This window comes from Phaseolus vulgaris, chromosome 8 (genome assembly GCF_000499845.2).
Source record: "Phaseolus vulgaris cultivar G19833 chromosome 8, P. vulgaris v2.0, whole genome shotgun sequence".
Lineage (NCBI taxonomy): Eukaryota > Viridiplantae > Streptophyta > Magnoliopsida > Fabales > Fabaceae > Phaseolus > Phaseolus vulgaris.
The window spans coordinates 17,116,031-17,128,879 of record NC_023752.2 but is presented as its reverse complement, the minus strand read 5'-3'; the positions used below and the strand labels follow the sequence as shown (position 1 = coordinate 17,128,879).

The window sequence follows — 12,849 nt, the reverse complement described above, 5'->3', positions numbered from 1 at the left end:
ATGAGTAATCTGCTCGAACTCTTATGTATTGAGGTGATATCTTATATTAAAATATCCATTTCTTGATTGATTATTGGTATTGTTGTTTTATTTTTAATTTTCCGTGACAAATTGAGAATCTTAAATCTGACTGGAAAGTATTTTTTGAGTTCTGACCTAAACAACAATACTTAACATATTTGAGTGCTAGGAATAAACTTGAAATGTTAATTGCTATTAACGTCTGAGCTTCGTTCTAAGTTGTTCTTATAATTATGCGAGGGATCGATAGTTAGGGGACATTCTTAAGGATTTTATATGCGAGGAATCGATATAAATGATTTTTATATGGACATCGATTTCAATCATAGAACTTAATATTGACATGCTAATCAAAATACACGAGAGTGAGAGAGATGAAACCTAATCCCTATTTTTCCAATTGAAGCAATTAATTCTTTGTTTGTTTTCTTATTGATCAGTGCCAACATAACCAACTCAAAACTCTTTTTATTGTTCTGTTGTTATATTTAGCGAATATTGTACTCGATAATTCACTGTTCCTTGTGGGATCAATATCCATCCTTAGGGACAATTATTACTTTTAACAAACACGGTGCACTTGCCGTAAAAAGTCATCATCTACCCTTTGGGATTGGGAGTAATTTGTTCAAACTCTTATGTATGGAGGTGATATCTTAACATAATATTTTGTTCTTGATTGATGATTGGTATTGCCATTTTGTTAGTAATGTTTATCTGGAAATTAGATTTGACTGGAAAGTACTTATATGCTTCTAACCCAAATGATAATGCTTAACATATTTGAATGCTAAGAATAGATTTGAAATGTTAATTGATATCAATGTCTATTGTAATGATAAGTTATTTTTATAAATATGCGAGGAATCAATATTTAGGAAACACCTTAATAAATTTATATCCGAGGATTCGATATAAATAATTTTTATACGGGCATCAATATCAATCAAAGGACATAATATTATCATGTTAATCAAAATACAAAAGAGTGAGAAAGATGAAATCCAATCCCTATTTTTCAAATTGAAGCAACAAATTATTTTACTTGTTTTTTGATTAATCATTGCCATCACAACAACTTTCAGCACACTTTTATTATTTTGTCTTATATTTAGTGAATATTTTACTTGATTGTTCAACTGTTCCTTGTGGGTTCGATATCCGTCCTTAGGGACACATTATTACTTTTGACAATGCGGTGCACTTGCCGTAAAAAGTCATAAGGTATTCATGTGGAGGTTGTTTAGTGTTGGAAGATAGATTGCAAATTCTGGTTGATGATGGTGGTGTAATAGATATGTTGAAAGTTGCAAATAGATATTTTAAATTTCACTTATTTTTAGTGCATGTTGTATCAGAGACAGAAGTTATGGAGGGTTCAGGTGAGGATGGGGTTGAGGGTAGGGATGATTGTGGTAAGGAAGGTGATGTTGAGGATGATGGTGGTAAGGAAGGTGATGTTGAGGATGATGTTGGTGAGGCTGATGAGGAGGAAGGGGACGGTGAGGATATTGGTGAGCATGATTGTTAGAATATATGGTTTTTAACAATGGGGGGGGGGGGGGAGTGAATTGTTTAAAGGGGTTTTTGAAAACTTTTTCAGGTTTAATGAAATTCTTTGTATAAATCCAGAACAGGAATCAAGTTAGCCAATAACTCAAGCAGTTATGCAACAATACACAAAAAAACAATCAGTTGTTTCTTCGAAACAATCGGTTGTTTATATCAGATAAGCTAAAAACAGAATTAAAATGAGTTCAGGGTAAGAGAGAATCACACAAACAGCTTATACTGGTCCACTCTTAAGCCAAAAGCTACATCCAGTCCCCAGAATACCACTGGGTAATCCACTAAGTAATCAAACCAGATTACAAAACACAAACCACCAAAGTAGTGACCTTGAACCCTTCAAGAAACACACTACCTTTGGCAAACCACACCAAGAGTATTGATCTTGAACACCTCAAGAACACACAGTACTCCTTGGCAACACAACACCAGAAATACAATAGGTTTAGAAAGGATTACACCTAATCACAGTACAATCTGAATTGAATACAATTGCAATTCTATTCCACTCTCTCTTGAAAATCCAAAGCTTGATGTGAATCTTGAAATCTTAGAATCAAATCTGTCAAACTGAATTTCTCAAAGTTGTTTCTTACTTGTTTGAAAACATAAACAAACCATTTATATTTTCCAAAGATTGGTCAACGCATTTAATGAAGAAGCGTATTCAGTTAGAAAACATTTAAAATAGATTCACCATTCAAAACTGAATTTTGTTAGGATTTTCAAAGAAACAATCGATTGAAATCACGAAACAACCGATTGTTTTGGCTTGACAGTTAAGTCAACCAAACACCTTTCAACCTTTTTCAAAAACTCCTAAGAGTAAAACAACCGGTTGATTCGACAAAACAACAGGTTGTTTTTCACTTAGTTGGAAAAACACTTAATTTCAAAGAGGTTTTAATTCACATTAGTTTTAGATTCAACAAAGGAGTGGATCACACTTTATTCTACCTAGATCACACTTTATTCTACCCAGATCCCACCCAAACACAACAACAACACCAGTCTTTCATCAAACACCTTGGATTTGGATTCCTCAAAGCACTTGATCACACTTGATCAACAATGGTGTGGAACCTCGTGGTGAGGTTATTGGTGGTGAGGAAGGTGATGGTGGTAAGGGTATTGGTGAGGTTGTTGCCAAGGAGAAGGAGTGTGATGAGGATGGTGGGCATGTGTCAGAAGATTCTTTTTGGTTAAAAGAAGTTGAATTTATTGAAGGTGAAGTTGAATTTTAGAGTGAGGTTGATAATAATAGAGATAAAGGCGAGGGTGAGACATTTGTTGAGGTTGAAGAGTTGAGGGTTATTGAGAGTAGGCAAAGGTGCAAAATTAAAAGGTAGACAAATAATCCCACAGAAGGTTATGAACCAAATTTTGCAGATGATTTGCAGAATTTGGGTGATGATGATAATGAAAGTGAAGGTACAGTTGTGCATGATAGATGGTTGACAAATAATGATTGAGAATTAGAAGAGTTAGACAACATGGATGAAGTTGAAGATGATGATGAAGATTGTTGGGTTTAAAAGGTCAATTCACCCCCCCTCTTGAACTTTGACACTATTAAACCCAACAATTGGTATCAAGAGCTAGGACTTGTATTTTAATCAAGTTTGTTTGTAATAATGTCTGAGTTTAATGTGCTTTTTGCTGAAGGATCTGCTGTTAATAGACCACCTATGTTCAATGGAATGAATTATGCATTTTGGAAAGTTAGAATGAGAATTTTCATGGAATCTATTGATGCATTAATTTGGGAAGTTGTGGTCCATGGACCTTATGTGCCAATGCAGGTTGTCAAGGATGAAGAAGTGGTAAAGCCAAGATCTGAATGGAATGAGACCGAAAGGAGGAAGGCTCAACATGATCTTGTGGCCAAGAACATCATAACCTCTGCATTAATAATGGATGAGTTCTTCAGGATATCCCAATGTAAGTCAGCTAAGGAGATGTGAGAAGTCTTAGAAGTCACTCATGAGGGTACTGAAGATGTGAAGAGGTCAAGAAAACATTCTCTCATCCAAGAATATGAACTGTTTAGAATGCAACCCGAGGAGAGCATTGCTGATGTGCAGAAAAGGTTCACTCATATTGTGAATCACCTCACTGGTTTGGGAAAAGAATTTGACAGAGAGGAACTCAACATAAAGATATTGAAGTGCCTCGACAGAAGCTGGCAACCAAAGGTGACTGCCATATCGAAAGCCGTGATCTGTCAAAGCTGGGAACTGCTGCACTCTTTGGAAAGCTAATGGAGCATGAGCTAGAGCTCAAGAGACTCAAAGAGCAGGAAACAACAGAGAGAAAACCCAAAGGTCTTGCACTAAAAGCAACTGAACTGAATGAGATCAAGGAGGAAAAAAAAGATGCTGAAGATGATGAAACAATCAATCTTCTTACAAAAAGATTCAGCAAATTCCTGAGGAAGAAGAGCAGAGATAGGAACCAGCAGAAAAGAAGGTATCCTAAACCCAATGATTCAAATTCCTCTAATTATACTTGCTTTGGCTGTGGCAAAACAGGGCATATCAAAACAGATTGTCCAGACAATCAAGCAAAGGACAAATCTGCCAGCAAGAAATTTGAAAGGAACAAGGGAAGAAGAGTTTACATCTCATGGGAGGAAAATGAAGTATCTTCAACCAGCAGCTCTTCAACTGAGAATGAGGAAAACAATCTGTGCTTCAAGATGAAGGATGAGGAGTCAATCTCTGATTCAGTAAGTGATTTTTCTGTGGATTCAGATAACTATGATCAATTGCTTGCTGCTTTCAAGGAAACTCATGATGAAGCAAATAGGCTAGCTGTAATATGCAATAAGCAACAAAAGGTAAATAATGTGTTTGCACCTAAAGTAAAAACACTTGAGGAAGAATTGCATAAAGCCAAAACAGATTTGGTAAGCCTTGAACTAACATGCTTGCATGCCTCTATTAAAACCTGTGAAAACTGCAAAAAATTGGAAAAACAAGTGGAGTAGTTGCTGAAAACCCTTTCCAATTTCACCAAGGGAAGATAAAACCTTGAGTCTCTCCTTGGCTCACAGAATGCTGTTTTCAATAAGAATGGTCTTGGTTATACCCCTGGAAATGTAACATATGCCAAAAAGCTTTCAAGTTTTTTTGTTCCAGCAAAATCAAGTTTTTCAGCTTTTAACAGTGGCAAAAAGGCATCTCATGTAACTTGTTTTTACTGCATGAAATCTAGTCATACATCTAGGTCTTGCATTGCTAGAAAGCATCTTGTTCCTAAGACCTTAGCAAAATGGCTACCAAAGAGAAGGTTTTAATCTGTGCTGGACCCTATACTGAAAAGGGTACCATTTCTATCATTTTTACTCTGTTTTGCAGATGAACAATAAGAAGAATCAATGGTACTTGGATAGTGGTTGCTCCAAGCATATGACTGGAGATCTTACAAAATTTACTAGCTTGAAGCTCAAAGCAGAAGGACATGTAACCTATGGTGATAATAACCGAGGGAGGATTTTGGGCAGAGGCACTGTTGGAACAGGGAACTCAACAACCATTCAGAATGTGCTTTATGTAGAAGGACTCAAGCATAGTCTTCTCAGCATAAGTCAGTTTTGTGACAAAGGATACAAGGTGAACTTTGAGTCAAAAGGCTGATCTCAAGTAATTCATCTAGTAAGGTACTGTTTACTGGTAAGAGAGTGAATAACATATATCTGCTGAATATCATGGAAACTAACTCTTCAAATGAGTGTTTGCTGTCTAGAAGTGATGAGTCTTGGCTGTGGCACAGGAGGTTAGCTCACATACACACAAATCACTTGAATAAACTGAAATCTAAAGATTTAGTTTCTGGTTTACCTAACATTAAATTTCAGGACAACAGGCTTTGTGATGCTTGTGTGAAAGGTAAACAAATCAAATCCTCTTTCAAGTTAAAGGATATTGTCTCTACAAAAAATCCATTGGATGTTTTACATATGGACTTATTTGGACCATCTAGAGTTGCTAGCTTGGTTGGAAATTTGTATGCTTTAGTTCTTGTGGATGAATACTCTAGATTTACATGGACTTTATTTCTTGCACATAAACATGATGCTTACATTGCCTTTAAGAAATTAGCAAAGATTCTGCAAAATGAAAATGGTTGCTGCATTAAATCAATTCGAAGTGATCATGGGGGAGAGTTTCAGAATGCTAGATTTGAGAGGTTCTGTGAGAAGCATGGGATATCACATACCTTTTCAGCCCCTAGAACACCCCAACAAAATGGTGTAGTTGAAAGGAAAAATAGATCATTAGAGGAACTAGCTAGAACTATGTTAAATGAATCTAAGCTTCCTAAGTACTTTTGGGCAGATGCAGTCTATACTGCAGCTTATGTGTTAAATAGAACCTTAATAAGACCTATTCTTAAGAAAACCCCATATGAACTGTATAAGGGCAGAAAACCTAGTGTGAGCCACCTTAGGGTATTTGGGTGTAAATGCTTTGTATTGAATAATGGCAAAGAAAATCTTGGTAAGTTTGATGCTAAATCTGATGAAGGTGTGCACATTGGTTATGCTTTGAATGGTCATGCATATAGAGTCTTCAATAAAAGGTTGCTCATAGTAGAAGAATTAATGCATGTTGTTTTTTATGAAACTGATCGTAGCATATCTAAAACTGCTGCTGATGACCTTGACAGTAATGAATTTAAATCTGTTTTAAATCAAAATGAATCGATTCATTTTGATACTGCTGATACACATGTTATACAAGAATCTACTGCAGCTGCAGGTTTGCCAAAAGAGTGGAAAACCCCAAGAGACTTAACCCTTGATAATGTCATTGGGAACATTGAGAAAGGAGTGTCAACTAGAAAATCCTTGAACAATTTCTGTGAAGCAATGGCCTTTGTATCTCAAGTTGAACCCAAGAATCTGAATGAAGCTCTCAAGGACAACAACTGGATTTTAGCTATGCAGGAGGAACTGAATCAATTTGCTCTTAATGAGGTCTGGACTCTTGTTCCTAGAATACCTGAGATGAATATAATTGGAACAAAATGGGTATTCAGAAACAAAATGGATGAGCACGGGGTGATTACCAGAAATAAGGCTAGGCTAGTAGCTAAAGGGTACAATCAAGAAGAAGGGATAGACTATGATGAGACCTATGCACCAGTGGCTCGGTTAGAAGTTGTTAGATTGCTGCTTGCCTTCTCCTGCATCAAAGGGTTCAAGCTATTTCAAATGGATGTGAAGAGTGCCTTTCTAAATGGTTATATAAATGAAGAGGTATTTGTTTCACAACCACCAGGTTTTGAAGACCTTCAACATCCAGAATACGTGTTCAAACTCAAAAAGGCTCTCTATGGACTCAAGTAAGCTCCTAGGCAATGGTGTGAGAGGCTAAGTGATTTTCTCACCTCTCAAGGCTATGACAGAGGCACATCAGATAAGACCTTGTTCATTAAGAAGAAAGAAGATGACACAATCCTAGTACAAGTATATGTGGATGACATCATTTTTGGATCAAACAATGGAGAATTGTGTGAAGCTTTCGTGAAAGTCATGAAGAGTGAGTTTGAAATGTCAATGATGGGTGAGTTGAACTATTTTCTAGGCTTGCAGGTCAAACAACTCAAGGATGGCATTTTCTTAAGTCAAGCTAAGTATTGCAAGGATCTGCTGAAGAAATTTGAAATGGACAAGTGTAAACCAATCAACACACCCTTCTCAACAAGCTGTCATTTGGATCATGATGAAGCTGGAATTTCTGTTGATGAAACCAAATACAGAGGACTCACAGGATCACTGCTGTATCTCACTGCCAGCAGGCCAGACATAATGTTTGCAGTGTGCATGTGTGCAAGGTTTCAATCTGCTCCTAAAGAATCACACTACAATGCTGCCAAAAGGATTTTGAAGTATTTGCAAGGAACTAAAGAAGTTGGCTTGTGGTATCCAGGTAATATTTCATTAAGTTTAACTGGATATTCTGATTCAGATTTTGCAGGTTGCAAAATTGATAGGAAGAGCACAAGTGGTGATGGAGATCAAGCCCAAGAGAACATGGAGGCCACTCATCAAGCTCAAGAAGAGGTGGAGGCACAAATGGAGGACGCCCATGGAGGTCAAAGTCCACCTCAAAGGATTACAAGAAGCATGTTCAAAGCCTTGGGAGCTAGAGGACATTTATTTTCTCTTTTTGTAGTGTCTTTAGTTGAAGGTGCTTAGAGGGAAACCTTAGAAACCTCTTTTGTTATAGCATCTTTTAGGTTTTAAATAGGACCTTTAGGGGGGTGTATTAGTAGATAGGTGTAGGAGTAAATAAGGAGGTGCCAAAGTGAGAGAAAGGATCACACCTTCCTCATGCCTTGTTTTTGGCGCAAATTCTAGAAGCTTTTTGGGAGGGAGTTTTTTTGAATTTGTGTAGCTTACATTTCAGCACCTTAGGCTATAAATAGAGGTGCTCTCTTTGTAAAATTCAGATTTGAATTTTATCTAAAGAAACTATACTCAAAATTGGAGTGAGCATTTGGAGAGCTTTGAGCTTCTTCTCTAGTCTTATCTTGAAGGACCATGGTTTCCTCAAGTGGCGGCTTCCACACTCATCTAGGAGCATCCATTCTTCTAGTGGCGTGATCATCCAACCATTCCTCCATCTTCATGAGCATTCTCTTCTCCTTCCTTTCTTCTTCTTCAATTTGTTCTTATTGCCTTGAGTTTTGAGTTGTTTTTGTTTCGGTTCCTTTAATTTTCCAGCACCTATTTTCTGTTTAGTTTTTAAATTCTGTTCGGTTCTTTTGTTTTGAAGTTCAATTCTGTTCGGTTTGTTCTTTTCCTTCTCCTTTGTTGATTCAATTTGACAATATTTGGTTCATCCAAATGAGTTTGGGATTTGGTACTTGTTTTGGTGAGTCCTTGATCTTAGAACTATGATCCAACTTCTAAGAAAGTGCCTCTACATTTTCCAGCTCAAGGTGATTCCTCAAAGTGTCAAGAATCTTGTTCTATGTGGCTATTGGAATCACATCATGTGGTATCATGAGTCTTAGGTTCATTCTTCTTTAATTGTTGAGTTGTGTGCACTTTATTTCAAGAGCTCTTTTTAATTTCTTGCAATTTAAGTTTCTGTTTTAGAATTTTAATTGAGTATTCTTGCTGTTTTTCTTTTGCTCCAAGTGTTTGTGGAAAGGTTTATGGCATTCATAATTCTTATGAGTATGGTTGCTCTTTTGGAATGGCATTATCCTTCCTAGAGTTTACCTTAAGCTTCCTTCCACTTGTTACAATTTGTGTTGTGTCTTTTAATTTTTGAATCATGTCAAGTTTTGTCTTAGTCATGTTATTCCATATATGTCATTACTTCTAGTAGTACTTTTATTGTTTTGATTGTTTCTTGCTTTGGTGTCATATAATTTTCTGAATTGATGTTGCTCCTTTGTGCATTTTCTTTTTAGAGTTGAGTTCATACTTGTATTCTAGACCTATACAAGTTCCAATACATCATTTTCTATTATGTCTTTGCTAGTTCATCATTCTGTTTTTTATTCCTATTAGGATTCCTCTGTTTCTGAAAAAAGTGCTTACTGTTTTTCCTTATTGCAACTGATTTACGTACTGTAAAATTCTGAAATTCTGGATTTGAGATATTCAAAGTGTTAGAAAAGAATAGAAAAAAGAATCATTCAAAAATATGAAGTACACAAAAAATGATAAATAAAATAAAAAAAGTGTACATTCCTGCCGAAAAAAATACGGTAATCTGGCAGTGATTTTAAAAAATTTATTTCTCTCAATTGGCTTACTGTTTTTAATTGATTCCAGTGCCATTTTTGAGTTAACATCTTGAAGTTTCTGTGGTATAAATTTCATAATCCAGTTCGCTCTAAAACGTTCCAGTTAAATCAGTGAATATCAAGCACAGTTTGCATAAAAAAAATTTTCCAGTAGCTAATATTTTTGTTTTCTTCATCTACTCTAGTGCTTTTCCTTAGGTATTCTTTTGTGTGCCTACTTTTCTCATTGAGTTCTTTATTTTCTTGATTGTCTTTCATTCTTATTCTTTGAGTTTGTCTTAAATATAGTTTTCCTTTTGCAATTACCTTTCCTTGCTTATACCTTTTTCTTGTTTGTCTTTATTGTTTCTTTGGTTTTGTGGTGGTTTGCTCTTAAGATTGGTGTGCTTGCTTTGACATATTTCATTTGAGGATTCCAAGGCCTCAAGATCAGATTGGTGCAAGAACATTATTTCTTTGAGAGTGATATCTTTTTCAGCCTTAAATTCACTTCGGCAGTTTCAATTGCAAAGCTCACTGTTTTTGCTAATTTTTAACTTGTTTGCTGTTTTGTGTGTTTGCTGTTTTTTTAATTACAAATGGCTGGATCTTCAAGTGATGCATCCTACAAGCAGAATTCTCCTTCCAAAGCTTCCATTCTTGGTGAATTACATGAAGCTCAAAGAACAATTAGAAGGTTGGAGGAAAAAATGCAAAAGATGGAGGTCCAACAAACTAGACCATCTCCTTCTATCCATGATGGACATCATTCTCATAGACCTTCTTCAAGAGCTTCTTCAAATGATGTTGGCCGTGAAGATGAGCATAGGAGAAGGAGACCTCCACCCCAAGTCCATGGACAAAGACATCATCACCAAGGGGAAAGAATTCACTACGGCAATGGCTTCTACCATGATGCAAAGTCCAAGCTTCCTTCGGTCAAACTACCTTGTTTTAATGGTTCTAGTGATCCAAATGTGTATTTAGATTGGGAGGCTAAGTGTGAACAAATTTTTGAGATCCATGAGATCCAAGATGAGCATAAGCTCAAGCTAGCCACCCTAGAGTTTAGTGATTATGCCATGAAATGGTGGCATGGAATTGTAAAGGACATTATCTATCACAAGGGTCCTCCCGTGGACTCTTGGAACTCTTTAAAGGATCATATGCGCGCTAGGTTTGTGCCCCCACATTTTAGGAAAGACCTCATGTTGAGACTCCAACGGTTTCAACAAGGCACGCTAAATGTGGATGAATATTATAAGGAGCTTGAGACGCTTGTGCTTAAAATTGAATTAGAAGAAAGTGAAGAAGCCATGGTTGCTAGGTTTGTGAGTGGTCTTAGGAAGGATATCCAAGACATTGTTGAGTTACAAGAGTATTCATCATTGGGCTCTTTAGTTCATCTTGCAATGAAGGTGGAAGCCCAACTTGCTAAGAAAAACTCTTTTAAAAATGCTTCCAATAATGGATACTACTCCAAGTCTTGGAGAAACAAAACTTCTTTTTCAAAACATCCTTCCAAAGATTCTTCTTTCAAACCCAAGGAATCTAAGCCATCAACATCTAGACCTAAGTCTCCCACTAGAACATCTAACACTAAATGCTTTAAATGTATGGGTTATGGTCATATTGCTGCAAATTGTCCTTCAAAACGAAGTATGTACATGCATGAGGGCATTGTAGTTAGTGAGCATGATTCGGATTCTTCAAAGCATTCATTGCATTCTCATGCATCTAGTGAGGAAGAGAGTGAATGTCCACTTGAAGGGGACTTGTTAGTTGTGAGAAGACTTCTTGGACAAGTTTCACAACCTTTTGATGAAAGTCAAAGGGAAAATATTTTCCATACAAGATGTCTTATTCAAAACAACATTTGTTCCTTGATAGTGGATGGGGGTAGTTGTGCAAATGTGGCTAGTACAAGAGTAGTAGATAAGCTTGGATTGCCTACTATCTCTCATACAAAGCCCTACAAATTACAATGGCTTAGTGAAGTAGGAGAAATAATTGTTAATAAACAAGTCCTCATCCATTTCTCCATTGGAAAATACAAAGATGAGGTATTATGTGATGTTGTGCCCATGGAAGCCACTCATGTTCTTTTGGGAAGGCCTTGGCAATTTGATAGAAAAGTTTTACATGATGGCTTTACCAACAAATTATCTTTTGAATTCCATGGTCACAAGGTTACTTTAAAATCTCTCTCTCCAAGAGAAGTCCATGAGGACCAAGTTATCATGAAGAAAAAGAGGGAGAGTGAAAAAGATAAAAAAGATAAAAAAGATAAGAGTTCTAAGCCTACACTCCTTGTGTCTAGGCGTGACATTGAAAGGGAAATAGTGGCTCATCATCCTCTTTTTTTAGCCATCCCTAGAACTCTTAGCATAGAAACACTTGTTGATAGTCCTCATTGCTTGGAAAATTTGGTAGAAGAGTTCAAAGATGTGTTTCAAGATCCTCCAAATGGACTTCCACCTTTGAGAGGGATTGAGCACCAAATTGATTTGATACCGGGCTCTTCTTTACCAAATCGTCCCGCATATAGGACCAATCCAAGTGAAACCAAGGAAATTCGCCAACAAGTTGAGGCTTTGATTGAAAAAGGGTGGGTGCAAGATAGCATGAGTCCTTGTGCTATGCCTATCATCTTAGTGCCAAAAAAGGATGGCACATGGCGAATGTGTTCGGATTGTAGGGCCATAAATAACATAACCATTAAGTATAGGCATCCCATACCTAGACTAGATGATTTGTTGGATGAATTACATGGTTCAAAAATCTTTTCAAAGATTGATCTTAAAAGCGGCTACAATCAAATCCGTATCAAACCGGGTGATGAATGGAAGACGGCTTTTAAGACCAACTTTGGTTTATATGAGTGGTTAGTTATGCCTTTTGGTTTAACTAATGCACCAAGTACCTTCATGCGCCTCATGCATCATGTTCTTAGACCTTTCATTGGTAAGTTTGTTGTGGTTTACTTTGATGACATTCTCATTTATAGCTTATCTTTGAATGACCATAGGTTGCATGTTAGGCAAGTTTTGGAAACCCTTAGGAAGGAACATTTGTATGCTAACCTTGCTAAATGTATGTTTGCTCTTGATCATATAGAATTCCTAGGGTTTGTTGTGAGTTGTAAAGGGGTCCATGTGGACAAAACCAAGGTGGTGGCCATTCAAAATTGGCCTACACCGAAATCTTTGAATGAGGTCCGAAGTTTTCATGGGCTTGCTTCTTTCTATAGAAGATTTGTCCCAAACTTTGGTACCATTGCCGCACCACTCAATGACATAGTGAAAAAGGATGTGGTCTTTCATTGGGGAGAAGCACAACAAAATGCTTTTGATACTTTGAAAGAAAAATTGACTAATGCTCCCATCTTGGCCCTTCCTAATTTCACTAAGACATTTGAGATTGAGTGTGATGCTTCAAGTATAGGTATTGGGGCTGTTCTCCTTCAAGAGGGCCACCCCATAGCCTATTTTAGTGAGAAATTGAAGGGAA

The 12,849-nt window shown here is 36.8% G+C and overlaps 1 protein-coding gene across 1 annotated transcript; it reads left to right on the top strand.

Moving 5' to 3' along the window:
- Positions 1 to 1,390: 1,390 nt before the first annotated feature.
- On the top strand, positions 1,391 to 12,359 carry LOC137824667 (uncharacterized; the record flags this gene model as incomplete). Its single annotated transcript, XM_068630337.1, has 3 exons — positions 1,391 to 1,535; positions 4,344 to 4,405; positions 11,322 to 12,359. Coding segments are annotated over exons 1-3 (1,245 nt in total), but the record flags the coding sequence as incomplete, so codon positions are not given.
- Positions 12,360 to 12,849: the final 490 nt, after the last annotated feature.